Source organism: Typopeltis vanoorti, chromosome 24 (genome assembly GCF_054136105.1).
Source record: "Typopeltis vanoorti isolate ZY-2024b chromosome 24, IOZ_Tvanoo_1.0, whole genome shotgun sequence".
Taxonomy (NCBI): domain Eukaryota; kingdom Metazoa; phylum Arthropoda; class Arachnida; order Uropygi; family Thelyphonidae; genus Typopeltis; species Typopeltis vanoorti.
In genome coordinates this window covers 76,227,681-76,242,616 of record NC_143572.1, presented here as the reverse complement: position 1 = coordinate 76,242,616, position 14,936 = coordinate 76,227,681, and the positions used below count along the sequence as shown (strand labels likewise).

General features: G+C 38.1%; 1 protein-coding gene across 1 annotated transcript in view; it reads left to right on the top strand.

Annotated features, from left to right (window-relative positions):
• Positions 1-14,936, top strand: part of Atg16 (Autophagy-related 16) — a 307,774-nt gene that overhangs the window by 62,931 nt on the left and 229,907 nt on the right. The window contains exons 4-5 of the mRNA XM_090413611.1: positions 820-893; positions 13,107-13,197. Coding sequence (XP_090269737.1) covers positions 820-893; positions 13,107-13,197 — 165 coding nt within the window. The remainder of the gene's footprint in view (positions 1-819; positions 894-13,106; positions 13,198-14,936) is intronic.

The following is a 14,936-nucleotide window of genomic DNA, read 5'->3' as shown; positions in this document are numbered from 1 at the left end:
TCAATTCTGTTGGACCATAGGTACAAATAAGTCATTATCCAATTCCCTACCCTATTCTGGTATTTGCCCATGTCACTCTGTTTGATTTTACTTGCCATTCAGGAAGATTTTTCTTGTATTTAGTGTTGAATAGTATATTTATTGCTTTTCCCTGATCATTATTGTCTGAATATAAACATTTGTGTATTGGTTACAAGAAGCTTATCTGTTTTTTTTATCTTCTTTCAGTAACACTTATTATGTAGATCTTATTGTTGTCCAGTTCTTCTGCTAGTTAGATTTCTTTTTCTATTAAATTCTTATGTTGATGGCACCAATCTTAAACCCTGCTGATGTTGAGTTGTACTTTGTTCTAGTAGCTAATTTTTTTTTTCTGTTCACCCTGGTTCCTTACAAAAACAGCAGTAGCCATGTTTACTTGGGTGATGCCCCAATCCAGCAGTAATTTCTGTCACACACCATCATTATGAATTTTGGTTTAAGCCAGTAACTACACAATTTGGTCAGCTTCATCTCAGATTGCCAGTCTACCTGCTTTTGTTCAGTATTTATATAGATACTTACTTATGGGGTGTACCACAAGAAGGTGAGGATTGAACTTTTGATCAGAAACCTTGGTTGGTTCTCCATATTCCTTAAAAGGTTATCTGGAGGTCTCCCAGTTATCCAGCTTTGACCCTTAACTGATGCAATATGCTTATTTCATATTCATTAAATGTGATTAATTCTCTCTCTCTCTCTCTCTTGTGTGTTGTGCGGAGGAGAGAATGGGATCGAAGTAGTGAAAAAAAAACTTTTCATTTCTGATTTTTCTTACAGCATGCCCAGCATTTAATTGATTTAAGAAATGCAGTGGAAGAAAAGGAAAAAGAACTTGCTGCAAAGGACTTCAAGTATGTAAAAAAAAAAAAAATCCTGATTTCTGAATTCCCTGCCTCCCCCATTGAAATTTTATGTGCATATGTATATTATTTAATCATTACATTCATGTTATTTTTTAACAGTATTGACTTACAACAAAACACAATAATGTATTAAGCTTTTGTTATTTCACAAGATTACACTCCAGTAAAACCTACATTTATAGAATTCAAAAACAAATTACAGAACAAGAAACAGTAATAATCAAGTAACAGTTTAAATATGTACCAATTAAAAGAACAAACATCCTATCGTGGCACTTTTCTGATATCGGATTTAAAATATCCATGGGATGAAAATGATCTTTGAAATTCCTAGTAAAGTAATGCAGCCAATAGCTTAGCAAGTTTCATATGAATAAGGGAAGCTTGCTATTATGTTTTTACACCTAAGCCTTCTTATACATTTCGTCTTATTCTCATCAGGGACATTTTACAAAGGAGGTTATATAAACTTTGATGTGTCTTAGGCCTGAGCTTTTTCTATTGTGCCAATTATTTGACACAATTATCTTCTAATCTGATGTAAGGATTCTATCACTGATATAGTATACAGTAAGTTCCCATTATCCATGGGTTTGCTTTCCATGGTCAACCCTGGTCTGAAAATATTAAATGGAAAATTCCTGAAATAAACAATCATAAGTTTTAAATTGCACACCGTTCTGAGTAGCATGATGAAATCTTGCACCATCCCACCACAGACACGAATCACTTCTTTGTCTCATGTATCCACGCTGTACTATATGCGCTACCCGCCCATTAGTCACTTAGTAGCCATCTCGGTATTAGATAGATCAACTGTCACGGTATCACAGTGCTTGTGTTCACGTAACCTTTATTTTACTTAATAATGGTCCCAGAGTGCAAGAGTAGTGATGCTAGCAATTCAGATATGCCAAAGAGAAGCCATAAAGTGTTTCCTTTAAGTGAAAAGGCAAAAGTTCTCGACTTCATAAGGAAAGAAAAAAAAATTGTATGCTGAGGTTGCTAAGATTCCATTCACATTCACATAACTTTTATTACAGTATATTGTTATAATTGTTCTATTTTATTATTAGTTATTTTTAATCTCTTACTATGTGTAATTTATAAATTAAACTTTATCATAAGTATGTATATATAAGAAAAAACGTATATATAAACTTAAGTTTTGGTACTATCTCTGCGGTTACAGGTATCCACTGAGGGTCATGAAACGTATTCCTCTTGGATAAGGGGGGGGGTGACTACTGTATAAAATATGGAGGTATCTAAGAGTTGCTGGCAGTGGTTGCTTTGACATAAAGTCCTGTGATGTTTGGCAGGATGGTTGGACAGGTCACTGGGTGGAAGTTGATCTAATCTCCAAGGTTTCCAAGTTTGTTCTTTCTAGAATATTATTATTATATGGGATATCTCTTTGGAGTCATTATGGGAGATTCAAACTAACCATTATTCACACAATACCTTTCACACATGTCCTTAAGCGCATTCACTGTTGGGGCACTCACAACTATGCCTGGCAAACTATTCTGCTCATTCACCACTCCCCAAGCAAAATCCCTACCCATGAGATACCAGTTCATGATGACAGGGTACCTCCAGTGAAGGTACTGGCCCTTTTTGTTCTTTTTCTTTGCTCTCCTTCTCCCTAGTCTTTTTTTATTATCCTTTCTTTGAGAACCCCATCAGTGGAATCTAATGCCCTTCTGCTGAGTTTTCTGTACTGTACAACCCATGGACACCTGGAAAGGGAGGTATCATCTTGTTACTCCTGTACTACTTTGACCTTTGCATTGGCAAGACAGGTGGTCCTGAATGGTCCAGCCAGGATCAGTTGTTTCATGGGCTTGCCTGCCAGGGTCATCTGCCACAGTTAGTCTCCTACTCCATTGTCTGGGGATGAGGCTTAAAGCTTGTTGTTGTGCTGATATAACATCCAGGATAGCTCTCACTTTTCACTTCTGAGTGCATTTATTGCTTGCCAGTCAGTATCATCCATCTGTGGCAGGTTGGAAGCTCTGGTGCAAAACACAAAAATCTCTTCAGCACGAAAAAATTATACTCAAATATTTCAGGTCCCAACTAAGTACTGATACCATACATACATCATTTGATAACAGAATTAAGAAACAAAAGATGTGATACCAGTATAAATTCATCTGATAAATATAAACCTGATAAAAGTAAATCCTCACCCTCTCAGAAATCAGACAAGTCTACAAAGTGAAAACATTAGGAAATTTTTAGACTTCTTAAACTGTTGTGGGTTTGCCAAAATATCGATTATATTTGCGGTAGACAAAGAAGCCCTTCTATTTCTGTCTGCAGGAAACATTAAAACCAAGTGAGAACCCCTCCCCCCCTTAAGAAATTTCACTGTTATTTGTAAGGACAGAACTGGAGATGGTCCTGTTCATGGTGGAGTAGCAATCCTAGTTGGCATTCATACTCACTTCCACAGGTCCAGCTTATTACTGTTCTGGAAGCAGTTGTGATTTGCCTAGCTGTAGGATTTCTTATTTCAACTAAACATAATATGAATTTTACTTATGTAAATTTATTTTATTAGCATAGAATTTTTGCTCCAGTATCAAGGGCATCTTCATTATGACTTTCAAATTAAACAACTAGAACATAAACCAGTAGATTCAACAGTGAAAATGCATGAGCCTGCACATACATGATGTAGAGTGATATGGTCTAAATATATTAAAGTTCCAATGAAATAACTTTAATAAGAGATTAAAAAAAAAAATTAATTCTGGAACTTGTGAAAAAGAATTGCTTCCATAAAAGGGATAATTTAAGTCCATCACTTCTGTGTAGATTTGGATGATGTAGCATGGTTTCACAACTTTCTTTATACAAGGGATGATCAGAAAGTAAGTTGTCAGAGAAACAAAATTATATTTAAATTATACATATTTGGTCATAAAATACTTAAAAACGAGACTTTTTGTGGTTATGAGACCATAGTACTTTATTAATCCATATATTAGTATAATCCTGCCTACTAGTTTTGCTAGCGACTGTCTAGCTTTGTCAAGGCTGAATGGTACACACAAAAAATATGAGAGAATACAGAACCGTTGCTAACTGTTAGGCAGTTAAGTTTTTATGCGTGACAATGTGTGCATGTGTTGAGAAGCTTCAGTCAGTATCATGGATACGTGTTGCATGATTTTTTGCGAATTGTAGTTCCGTTAAACTGAGTGAGTTGATTAAGTTTTTCCATATCCAGGTGTTTATAGAATTCCATGTGTGTGCAGCCTTCATATATTGGGCAAACTTCAAGAAGCCTGGAAATCAGACAGAAGGAGCATGTTAGGGATGTCAATCACAACAGGATAGTCTTCTCAGGCTTAGCACATCACTTTGCAACTTCCAACCATGCAATTGACTGGGAAAATAGCTCTATGCTGTATTTAGATGATGATTACAGTTAGAGAATTTTCAAGGAAGCGGCAGTGGTATTAAGAACACGTAACAACCTCAACAGAAATCAGGGTGCCTTACTGAAAGAGATATGGAAAAACTTAATCAACTCACAGAATTTAACGGAACTACAATATGCGAAAAATCATGTAACGCGTGTGCATACAACATATCCATGGCTGACTGAAGCTTCTCAACACATGCACACATTGTCACGCATAGTTTCAAACTTAACTGCCTAACAGTTAGCAACGTTTCTGTATTCTCTCATATTTTTTGTGTGTACCATTCAGCCTTGATAAAGCTAGACAGTTGCTAGCGAAACTAGTAGGTGGGATTATACTAATATATGGAATAATAAAGTACCTATGGTCTCATAACTACAAAAAGTCTTGTTTTTAAAACAAAAATATACTTACAAAAAAAACTTTATTGGAAATTAAAGTAGACATCTTTCACTACTTTTCTACATAATTTCCACCATTGTTCAGGCTTGGTACCCCATTGTTCTTATCATAATGGGGTACCAAGAATTGTATACCTTCATCATAGAAAGTTGCTGCCTGTGACACAAACCACATATTGGCTGCTTCTTTGACCTCGTCATCTTGAAACCGCCAGCCATCAAGGAAAGATTTCAGATGTTTGAACAGGTGAAAGTCGCTTGTAGTGATATCAGGACTATATGGGGAATGATGGAATTGTTCCCAGCCAAAGGTGGTGTTAAATTGTGATTGATTGAAAATATAGAAATTCCAATCTATTCATAATTTAACAATAAGAACTAGAGAAATTGATTAGATATATGTGTTTGTCTCTGAGTATACTGTAGTGTAACCTTGTAAATATGTCCAAGTTCCATACCGTACAGTTTTTCTTGCTAATTATGTTACTATATAACTGAATAAGTGTATCAGACATTATTTAATTCACATTATATTATGCTATCAGCAAGCTATCTATAACTGAGTAAATGTCTGAAAATTGTATGATTTGCATTGTATTTTGTTATAATTAAGTTATCTATGTGAAATGCATTTGTCAGCCCAATACCAGCATCAATCAAGGTAAGGGTCCTGTCATCTTTGTTCACTATGAGTTACATATGGCAATTTTGTCACACCCTTCTGCTTGGGTGGGATCAGTCAAGCTTTCAGACTATTACGGCATAACTTGCGTGGAATTCGAAAGGGAGTGTCACCCAAAGTCCCAGAGTAGTAATATGAGAAGGACAGTTCGCCCTGGCGATCGCACACCAACGTGCAGGAGAGGGGTAAGAAGAGAAGGTGGCTGTTATGACGTTTGACCCATGTGAGTAAGGATTTGAATGTTATGAGAATATCGTAGAGTATGGGAATTCCCGTGACCAGGGGGAAATAAAAAGGTCAGGAGCACCCTGTTTGCTCTCTGGTTCCTGGATCGAGTCACATTGAGTTTCCTGAGGTCGTAGGTTGAACAAAGGTGGCAGAGCCTCCACTCTGGAGCTGGTTGGATGATGCATAAGTGGAGACAGTATACCCGAAATCCCGTAGATCTGCCGCCGAGCCAGTCATCCATAAAAGGAGGAGCCATACACCCGTCGTACGAAGATTCAGGACTGTCGACAGCCAGGAGAGCCACTGTTCTCAGCTGAGGAAAGAAAAAGGGACATTCCATTAAAGAGGACCACTTCCCAACAAGATGACAATGGAGATAGATAAGTAGAAAATTTTCATTGCTAGCTGTGGATGAAAGGAACATGGTTAAGTGATTAAGTTAAAGAGAAAGAATTGATATCTTAAGACAGGACTGTAACGATTAGAAGATAAGGACCCTGAATGATAAAATGTTATAGTTTCTTAGCAGCGCTAAGTTGTTGTAATGATTAGGAGAATGTTGAGATAACTAAAATGTGGTTTCGAAGATTAGCTTAGAGAATTAAATGATATTGCTACTGAGAATTTGTAATAATTTAATGATAATGCTGACACACAAGATAGTATGTTAGCATCCAGCGTAGAGCTGAGCATTACCATACGTATTTAGCTGTGTAGCAAGGATTTATTGATTAATGTTATTGATAACGATAATGCTGATAATAGTGCTGATGCACAAGATAGTCTGTTAGCATTCATTGTAGAACTGGGCATTACCATATGTATTTAGCTGTGTAGCAGGGAATTATTGATTAATGTTATTGATAATGATAATGCTGATGATAGTGCTGATGCACAAGATAGCCTGTTAGCTTTCAGTACAGAACTGAGCATTACCATATATATCTAGCTGTGCAGAAGGAATTGTTTGTTTAATGTCATTGATAATGTTTAGTATGGAATGATTGGGCCCAGCTAGAGTCTAATATTCTAATCTGTGTGTGTATAATATATTGCTCATTAAATTTTTGTTTTCTTTAACCTAATCAAGTTGTCTCTGTGTTGGAATCTGATGCACCGCTTATAAAAAGATTAATAAGAACCTCAGCGGGAAGTTAGGGAATAATCTCCATCTCCATCCCGTCTGCAAACTTAGGATAACAGAAAGGGTGTTCTTTCCTGAGATCATTTCTCTCTTAATGTAACTTACAAAATTTCTTACTCCTAGGAGGCACAGTTTCAAAAATAAATATCTTAGGATTTCTTGAGAAGTTGATCTCAGGACCCTGAGACATCTGGATTGACTCCTCCCAGAGCCAATTCTCTTGTAACCTAGGGCCGTCACGTGTTATCGGAGAAGGTCTTATCTATATTGTTACATGAGAAACACGAGAGTGAATTTAAAGTAAAGATATACATTGTAACAGTGGTGAGAAGTTGTTGTGTTATGCTGGCTGTGTGTGGGTGGGCATTATCATGAATCAAAACAATGCCCCTGGTAATCATGTCACATCGTTTATTCTGGATAGCATGATGCGGTTTCTTAAGGGTTTGGCAGTACATACTTGTGTTGATTGTGGAGTCTTGACCCAAGAAGTCTACCAGCAAAATTCCTTGTCTGTCCCAAAACACAGTGCACATGATTTTCCGAGTGGAAACAGTTATCTTCAATTTTATCTTGACTGGTGATGAGGTATGCCTCCACTCCATGGACTGTTGTTTGGATTCAGGGGTTGCTGCGTGCTACACCCAAGTCTTGTCCCTGGTGACAAGTCTGCTCAGGAAAGCATCTCCATTCTCGTGGTAGCATGTGAAAAATTCCAACGCACTGCCCAGCTGATTCACTTTGTGTTGTTCTGTAAGTAGCTTCTGCACCCAGCATGCATGCAATTTCTGATAATTCAGTTTCTCTGACACAATTTCACGAAGACATGAATGTGAAACTTCTGGAAATTACAGCGAGAGTGACGTGATAGTGAATCCCCTATTCTATCGAACTTCTTTTTAACTGACTGCACTAAATCGTCGGTCACTAAAGATGGTCGCCTACTCTGTTCATCATCGTGCATACCTGTTCCTTCCTTCATTAAAAAGTCTTACCCATCTTCGTACCATTGAATCACTCGTGTGTTCTCCATAAACCTCAATAATTTGCTGATGAATTTCAGCTGCTTTAACGTTCCTCGCATTCAAGAAATGGATAACTGGCCTAATTTCACATGCAGTGGGTGATTCGATTTTCTTAGACATTATAAACACACACCAAGAAGCATACGCAGTGCGAGAATGTCTGAAAATGGCACCAATGGCTTGCTAAGGAATCGACAAACTCAGCACGCATGCACACCATTGTGATCGCAGCGCTGCAGTGAAAATATTTAAAAAGAGAACTTACTTTCTGGACGTCCCTCGTATAAACGAGGGTGATAGCATGTTCTTCACTGAACTGACACCCATTATTCTTCTGGTTTTAATAGTAAGCTTATTAAAACATGAGCAGTAACTATTCAACATGCATATTTTTACATTCTCCCTGGAAATCTGCTAAAACTGGCTTTGTCTTTCTCTTTCATCCCGTCTACCTCTTCTCTTGAATGGTCTGCATCATGAAGTTTACCCAAACAACTACAACTTTCAGCTTTTCAAAAAGCATGTGTTCTTTTTCCTTTAATCCTTACTTAAATGCAGCATATTTGTGTTATTAGTTTTGCAATTCCATATAGAATTGATATACACACACACTATATAATTAAGAGTTTATAAGGTGGAACACTGGAATAAGATAACATTCATGTTAATTAACAATATGATGTTTCATCCTGATTGCTTAGGATTTCTTCAGGTGTAAACATACAAACTACTAGACAAAATAGAAAGGACTAACAAAGGTGACAACCATTATGTAGTTATAGAAGAGACTGATGTTATTCTAAAATATTTCTAATTGTGTGTTGTGTGTGTTTATGCATTTATATGCACTTGTTCTAAATACTTCCAGATTTTTCTCTCTGTTGTGTCATAGCAGCCATATAATATTGGAAGTTTTTTTTCCCCACTTGGTTAGGCTATAATAAATTTAGTTTAATCCTTTATCCAAGTGTAAGCAAACAAAGTTTGTGTCTGAAGTATCTTCAGGACTGAGGCAACTTGGTAAAGGTGGACCAAACTCTCATCACTCCTTGTCTCAGTATCTCCCATAATGCAAAGCACATCTCCTTGTGGAGGTATCACTGTATAATGTATAATGCTATGCATTAAGGGAAGGGCCGCTAGCCAGACTGGTTTCGACCTTTATTGAGGTCTCGTCAGTGGGAGCTAGACCCAGAGGTGATGATACCAAGGTGGAATCAATGGAGAAGTCATATTTACCTAGTCTTGAAGATACTTCAGGTACAAACTTTGTTTGCTTACACTTGGATAAATGATCAAACTAAATTTATTATAGTCTAACCAAGTGGGAAAAAAACTTCCAACATCATTCTCTAAATCCAGAGTAATTTAATAATAAGATGAGACACTTTATATAACTTGTATAGGTAAATATGACTTCTCCATTGCTTCCAACTTGGTATCACCACCTTTGGGTCTGGCTCCCACTTACGAGACCTCAATAAAGGTCGAAACTGGTCTGGGTAGTGGCCCTTCCCTTAGTGCATAGCATTATACATCTTCACAAGGAGATGTGCTTTGCATTATGGGTGATACTAAAACAAAGAGTGATGAGAGCTTGGTCCACCATTACCACGAGTTGCCTCAGTCCTTGAAGATACTTCAGGTGCAAACTTTGTTTGCTTACACTTGGATAAAGAATTAAACTGATTTTATTACAGCCATATAATAATTCCATTTATCCCATAACACTTGATGTCTCATTTGCAAAGTGTTTTATGGGTCAGCTGAAGAGAGAGCACGCAATGACAAAGCTGAGGCTTCACTCCTACAGTATTCATATATATATATATACACACTACTTGGAAAGAAGTTAATGGACGTTCCCATGGGCAAAGTGCTGCATTGTGCCATGTAACTAGTCGCGTGTTTGTGGCCAGTATAAACTGGAGGAATATGTTGCTCCCAAGTTAGTGTAACTGTGTCTGGGTGAAATGGCTGCAAGAAAGGAATTGAAAGAGGCATTGTGATAGGATGGCATGTTGCAAGCCTGTCTGGCAAACTGTTGACAAATTGGGCCATTCCATGTCAATAATCAGTGATACCATACTGAGATGGAAGTGCAGGGAATCAACTGCAAATGCTACCTACAATGGACAACTCACCACACTCACTGAACATGACCGTAAGGTGCTACAATGGATAATATGTAAAAACTACCATTTGTCAGCTGACACATTGAATGCACAGTTCCAGGCATCGACTGGAACATGAATCTGCACAAAAACATGCCGAACTGAGGTTCATGGGTTTCCATGGTAGACTGCAGTGTGCAAGCCACATGTTACTCAAACCAGCATGCAGAGTAGTCTTCAGTGGTGCAACGAGTGCATGCAGTTAGATGTGGAAGCTTGGAAAGCTGTGTTATGGAGTGATGAATCCCGCTACACTGTCTACCATGCAGATTGACGGGTGTGGCACATTCCTGGTGAATGTCTTACCAGAGTGCACAGCTCCAATTATGAAATTCGGAGGGGGCAGTCTGATGAACCACAAACAGAAGTGCCATGAACATTGAACTCTGAGAGGAATCTAAACATTCTGGACAATACATTGCTTCTACTTTTGTGGCATTTCTATGGAACTGACCATTGTCTCTTTCAGCAAGACAATGCACTGTGTCATAAGGCTGCTGCTGTAACTGCATGGTTTGTGGATATGAATGTCACCATATTTGACTGGCCACCACAGACCTCTGATCTTAGCCTTTTTCAACATCTGTGGGATGAAGTGGAGTGTCGGGTGAGGTCGAGGGACGTCTGCCTCACAACAATCCATGACCTTATTACATCCCTATAGGAAGAATGATCCAAAATTCCCATTGATTGCTATTGTATGCTTGTGGATAGTATGCTTAGGATTGCTGTAGTCATCACAGCAAAAGGATGTCATACATCTGATTAAGGCAGGTGCAATGAACTGTTTGTTCCTCACCCTGTGGTGTCCACTGACTTCTTTACAAGCAGTGCATTTGTGTATCCTTGCGTGCACATGCACACACACAGGTTGATCAAAATTAAAGTATCCCTGTCTAAGGCCTTGTGGAGCACCACTAATGATCCAAATGCTGAGAAACTGCAGGCATACATTGTGCATCATGTGGATGTGATATCCAAGAAAAAAAAAAAGTACAGTGGTGCTTTTTGAGTGAAATTTAAGAATGGATTCAAAGAGAAGTGAACAGAGGAATAATCAGGAAAGAAGCACACTTGGTTGAGCATAGAGAAGAAGAAAGAAATTGTAGATAAAGTGCAGAAAGTTAGAACAATTACAGATGTAGCTCAAGAGTATGGCATTCCTAGGTCAACTGTGGCTACTTTTTGGCAACAGAGAGAGAGAAGATTATGAGTGCTAGGGTGTCTGCTGGTGCAGTGAAGATTTCTGACAAGAATAGATCTTCAATCAATGAAGGGATGAAAAAGCTGCTTATCACCTGGATTAGAGCAAGACAGATGAAGGGAGATCCAGTAACTTAGGGCAATGATCTGTGAGAAGGCTAGGTTAATTTTTGAAGAATTGCAAAAGAAAACTCCAGGATGTATTTCAAATCAAACTGAGGAATTCAAAGCAAGTCGAGGCTGGTTTCTCAGATTCCAAGGTAGAACAGGCATCCATAATCTCAGACAGGGGGGAGCTGCTAGTGCAGATAAAGAGGCTGCAGAAAAGTTTGTGAAAATATTTGAAGATTTATTCAGGAAGGAAGGCTACCTGCTACAGCTAATTTTTAATGGGGATGAAAATGGGTTATTTTGGAAGCGCTTACCAAATCAAACTTACATCACGCAAGAAGAAGTGAAGCTTCCAGGACATAAGCCTATGAAAGATAGGCTTACCTTGTTATTGCCAGCAAATGCAAGCGGAGACTTTAAACTGAAGCCACTTCTGATCTACCACTCAGAAAATCCTCAGTGCTTTGGGAAGAAAATCATTAAGTCCAAACTGCCAGTGATGTGGAAATCCAATGCAACTTGTTGGGTAGACCAGCAAGTTTTCAAAGATTGGATTTTTGAGGTGATTGCCCTGAGCCTGAAGAAGATCCTCACTGACAACAATTTGCCTTTGAAAGCACTGCCGATCCTTGAAATGCTAGTGCCCACCCTCAAGACTTAGAGGACATTCTTGAAATTGACTTTGGCTTCATCAAAGTCCAGTTCTTGCCTCCAAACATGACATCACTGATCCAACCCATGGATCAAGAAGTGATTGCGTGTTTTAAAAAACTTTATACCGAGGCTTTGTTCTCATGGCTTTTAGACATGACTCACTCTTTTGATAAGACACTGAAGGATTTCTGGAAGATCGAATTCAACATTCTCCATGCCATTTCCTTTATTAAAACTGCCTGGGATGGAGTGACACAGAGAACCCTTTGTGCATCGTGGAAGAAACTTGTTCCTAATTTTTCTCAGGATGACAACAGTGCAGACCAAGCAGCTGCAGCCATGTGAGAGATCATTTCACCCGCAGAGAATCTCGATATAGAAGAGGCTGATGTAGAAGAGCTTGTGGAGGATCACGATGATGAACTGACCATGGAAGAACTCAGAGCACTCTGCAAACAGCAAACAAAGGAGAGAGGAAAGAGGAATTTCACCCGAAGAAGAGGATAGCAGGGAAAAAGGGCCGATACCAACGGCTTCCATTAAAGAAGTTTTATTCCATTGGGAGAAGGTGCAGTCTGTTTGTTTGGAATGGCATCCCAGCACTGCTGATGTGAGTAGAATGGCAGATTTGTTCAACAACACCATCATACATCACTTCAAAACCATCTTGAAAAAGAGGTGAGAGACAGCCCACCCTTGATCAGTTCCTCATTCCTGTTCAAGCAAAGAGAAGACAAGAAGAGGTAGAACAGGATAAAGAAGACTCCCTTCCAACATCTAAGGCTCAATAAATTGTATGTATTGTGTATACAATAGTATGTTTTGTAATTTAGTGTGTTATACAATAGTAAAATATGTAAAGTAAAGTAAATAATATGGTGTATTTCTCTCCCACTCCCCCATTAGGGGGAGTATGGTGGGGGGTCTGACAACGAATTAATCTATTTTCCATAGACTTAGGAATATCCAGTAGTTAAAATCTTTTGTTGTAGGAAGGTGTAATTTGTAGTGCTGTACTGTGAAAAGGAAACATTCTTAGAATTTTATTTTTTCAGAGTTAGGAAAAAATTTATATGATGTGAATTAGTTATAACTAAGTTTTGAAGTTTTAAGTAAAGCCTTCTGTTTGTTCATTATAGACTGGCTGAAGTGGAGTTGGCACTTTCATCCTCTAGGGCATTGAGTGTGAATTTACAACAGAAAATTTCAGAACTAGAAACAAATCTGCAGGTATCCGTATTTTATTTCTGTAGTGTCCTAATTTTATGTTATTAAAAAAATAATTTATAGATTTTTTATAATGTTGATAGATTCCAATGTTATCATATTATAAATTCTTTACTGTTATTACTATTTTTTAGCAATGGTGCACATCCTTACAATCATCAAAATATGTTTTAACTATTTTGATGATGTTTAAGAGAAACATACATTATTATGCCAATAAGATAGTAGTTTATTCAAAATTCATTATAACCTTTGTAAACTTCTCCCACCCTCACACATATCTCTTGTATTGCATAAAATTCTGAATACCTAATAAAAAAAAAGTTCTGCAATTTCTTATTTCCAGGTTTCCATGCAGTTGAGACTTGTTGCAGGAGGCCAGATGCACAGGCCACAATAGCTACTGTACTTTGTCTTACAAATATTCAGTTTTAGAGCATTCACTACCTACTGTGCAGTGCATTTCATTCATCACACTTATAATACAAAAAAAAATCTCCCTTACACAGTTTCTAGGGTTTCTCTTCTCTAACATTTTTGTTTTATTGTTTAACCTTTATATCAGTGACATTGTCAATGGATTGCAGGGGGATATTCAGTTGTTTGCAGATGATGTGAAGTTGGGAAGTAATAGTGCAGATGTGGCAGCCCTGCAAGAGGATTTGAATAAACTAGACAGATGGGCAAATGAATGGGGGTGTTGATTTAATGCAGCAAAATGTAAAGTCTTGAAGTTTGGGATACATCGATGGGAGGCTGCATACTTGATTGGAGGAGCTGTATTGGAGGAAGTAGGGGAGACAAGATATCTAGGGGGGCAGGTGATTGATAGAAATCTGAAATTCAGAAAACATATTGCAAAGGTGGTGAAGGTAATCCAGGGGATTGCTGCAATACTGAGAAGGACACTGACCTGCAGAGATCAGTTATTGTTCCATTCTTTAAGACCCTGATCAGACCACACTTAGACTATTGTTCTCAAATTTGGTCTCCAGGATTTGAAGGGGATAAATTAACTGTGGAAAGGATACAGAGGCATATAACAAAGATGGTTTCAGGACTGTACAATGTTAGTTATAAGGATCAGCTGAGGGAATGTAGACTGCACAGTTTGGTAGATAGAAAGATAGAAGGAGGGGGTGATATGATTGAGACTTTTAAACTGTTGAGAGGTAGTTACAGGGTTGACACTGGGGAGTTCTTTCGCTTGGTGGAATAGTGGGAAGCAGCAATGACAAGGGGCCATCCCTCGAAGTTGCAAAAGGAAGCTGTGAGTAAGAGGGTGAGGAGTAGTTTCTTTGCATGGAGGGTGGTTGAACCATGGAATGCATTGCCTGATAGAGTGGTGAGAGTAAGAACAGTCAATGAGTTCAAGGAGTGGTATGATAGACTTTGTGTTTCCTAGGAAAGACCTCCCACGATGAGTCTTTTGACTCCATGCAGGCCTGAATAATAATAATAATTTCACAGATCATGCTAGAAAGGAACCTGGACTATTTGTCCTTGGTAATGATCTAACAAATTCTTCGTTTGCATATCAGAATACCAGGTAATCCTTCTCATTCTCTAAACACCGTGCACTATTTCTTGGTCAATCTTACATTCAGATGCATGCATATACCTGAAGCATGCTAACCTGGAAGAATTTCTATCTTTTTCTTGATCTAATTACTATTTCTGCTTCAGCCAAATAACTGAAGTAATCCTTGCTGGGATGAGGGCCTTCATTATACTTGCTAACT